Source organism: Mastomys coucha, unplaced genomic scaffold (assembly GCF_008632895.1).
Source record: "Mastomys coucha isolate ucsf_1 unplaced genomic scaffold, UCSF_Mcou_1 pScaffold23, whole genome shotgun sequence".
In the NCBI taxonomy this organism is placed as follows: Eukaryota; Metazoa; Chordata; class Mammalia; order Rodentia; family Muridae; genus Mastomys; species Mastomys coucha.
In genome coordinates, this window is record NW_022196906.1 from 114,964,094 (window position 1) to 114,966,173 (window position 2,080).

The 2,080-nt window shown below is 53.0% G+C and overlaps 1 protein-coding gene across 1 annotated transcript in view; it reads right to left on the reverse strand.

Annotated features, from left to right (window-relative positions):
* The window catches only part of LOC116073723 (NADH-ubiquinone oxidoreductase chain 5-like), a 5,992-nt gene extending 4,498 nt beyond the window's left edge, over positions 1–1,494 (reverse strand). Inside the window, 1 exon segment of the mRNA XM_031345747.1 lies at positions 1,442–1,494. Within this exon segment, the coding sequence (XP_031201607.1) occupies positions 1,442–1,494 (53 nt within the window).
* Between the last annotated feature and the right edge of the window lie 586 nt (positions 1,495–2,080).

Genomic DNA, 2,080 nt, shown 5'->3' on the forward strand with positions numbered 1-2,080 from the left:
AGAGGGGGGTGGCTTGGGCTCCTGCTATAGCGGATACAGCCTCATAGTGTGTGTGTGGGGGGGTGGGTAATGGAAGCAGGGGAAGAGGGGGGTGGTTAGATGCATCTGCAGCCAGGAAGCAGAGAGGCAAATGCTGGTCCTCGACTGGCTTTCTCCTTTTGGTTCAGCCCAGAACTCCAGTCCATGGGGTCAGGGATAGGTCCTCCTTCCTCACTGAACATATCTGGAAATGCTCCCTAATGCACATCCAGGGCTGTGTCTCCTAGGATGTTTTATACCCAGCCAAGTTGACATGAGGAGTCACCATTCCTATGACCCTCCTAAAAGACCCACTGTGAGAAATTCTCACAATGGTGGGTCTAAAAATGTAATCCCAAAGTTCCAACACTGAACTGTCTTCATATCCTTAAAACAAGCAAACACCCAGGGCCGGGTATCACTGCAGGTGAATACTTGCGTCTGTAAAGGAGGTGTCGTGGGGACTCATGGGTGCCAGGGCCAGGTATCGCTGCAGGTGAATACACGCATCTGTAAAGGAGGTGTCCTGGGGACTCATGGGTTCCAAGGCAAGTGTCGCTGCAGATTAATACACGCGTCTGTAAAGGAGGTGTCGTGGGGATCCATGGGTTCCGCCCACAGGGTTAGAGCTGAATGAGTGAGCTGGGAGACCAGCCTCTGCCCCACCCCCACCCTGCATTCAGAAGCCTGAGGCAAGTGCCCAGGCTTCCCCAGAGACTCACCATCATGCTCCCCGGCACACACCCCACACACTACACACAGCACACACCCCACACACCACACACAGCACACACCACTCAGACCTCATACTACACATGCCGCATGCCACACACACCCTGCATGCCACAGGTGCTGCACACACTCTAGCTCATACTTTGATCATCTTCTGCAGGCTCACTGCTGACCTCACAGACTTGTTCCAGCTGTGGCTTCAGTCCCACACCATTGCCCAAAGTCAAGGAACCTTATATCTCCCTGACCCACAAAGGGACCAGGGCACCTCTTTAAAATGTGCCCAGTGAGGGAAAGATGGCTCAGGTGACAAGGCGCTTGCCACACAAACGTGAGGACCTACGTTCAAGTCCTAAGAACTTGTGTTGAAGTCAGGCATGGTGACTCATCTTCAGTCCCAGGGTTGGAGAGGAGCAGACAGGCAGACACCTGCAACTCAGTGGGCTGGGCAGCCTAGCCAAGCTAGGTTCAATGACAGACCTTGCCTCCAAAACTAGTGTGCAGTTCAATTAGAGAAGACATACACACCAACCTCTGGCCTTCACACACACACACACCTCACACACACGCACTCACACACACACACACACACACACACGCACACACACGCGCACACATACACGCATGCACACACACGCGCACACACGCACGTTATACACACACGCTCGCACACACACACACGCATGTACCTCACACGGATGTGCACAATGATACCAGCAGATGAGGCCAAGTATGGCTAACCATGTGCTGAGAAATCTGTTGTCCCTCTCTGACTCTTGCTCTACCCAACGTCCTTTAGAATCTAGATGAGGAACCAGGCTCTGTTCCCTCTTGTGCAAATGTGTCCTGAGAACTAAAAGAGAGAGAGGTGCATACAAGAACGACCTTTGCACCGAGCTGAGCATCTGGATGCATTTATCATGCCCCTCCTTGGGTCTTTGTGAGCCCCAGGGTCTCTGTGTGTGAGTAGCCTATGAGCAGGGCCACAGAGAAGCCACCTCCATGGCCTCCACTGTCTCTTGCTCATTCAGAGATCTCACTTCCAGGCAAACCATGTGCCTGGCAGTATACTAACAGTGTGTAAGACTGGGTGGAAGTGGAGGCCCCAGCAAAGGCTGGACAGAGACACCCCTGGACACACATGCCAGTCCTGACCCAACTGTTTGTCATCCAACCAGTGGCTCTCTCAGATCCCCAGTTTATTCTTCCAGGAATAGCGCCTACTCCATACAATCTTTGTGAGGGCTCAAAGGTCACCTGCAGGACCCACCTGTGGGAACTTTCTTCTCAAGCAAGGTTGCCAGGAGCAAATCCTGCACCAAGTGCATGA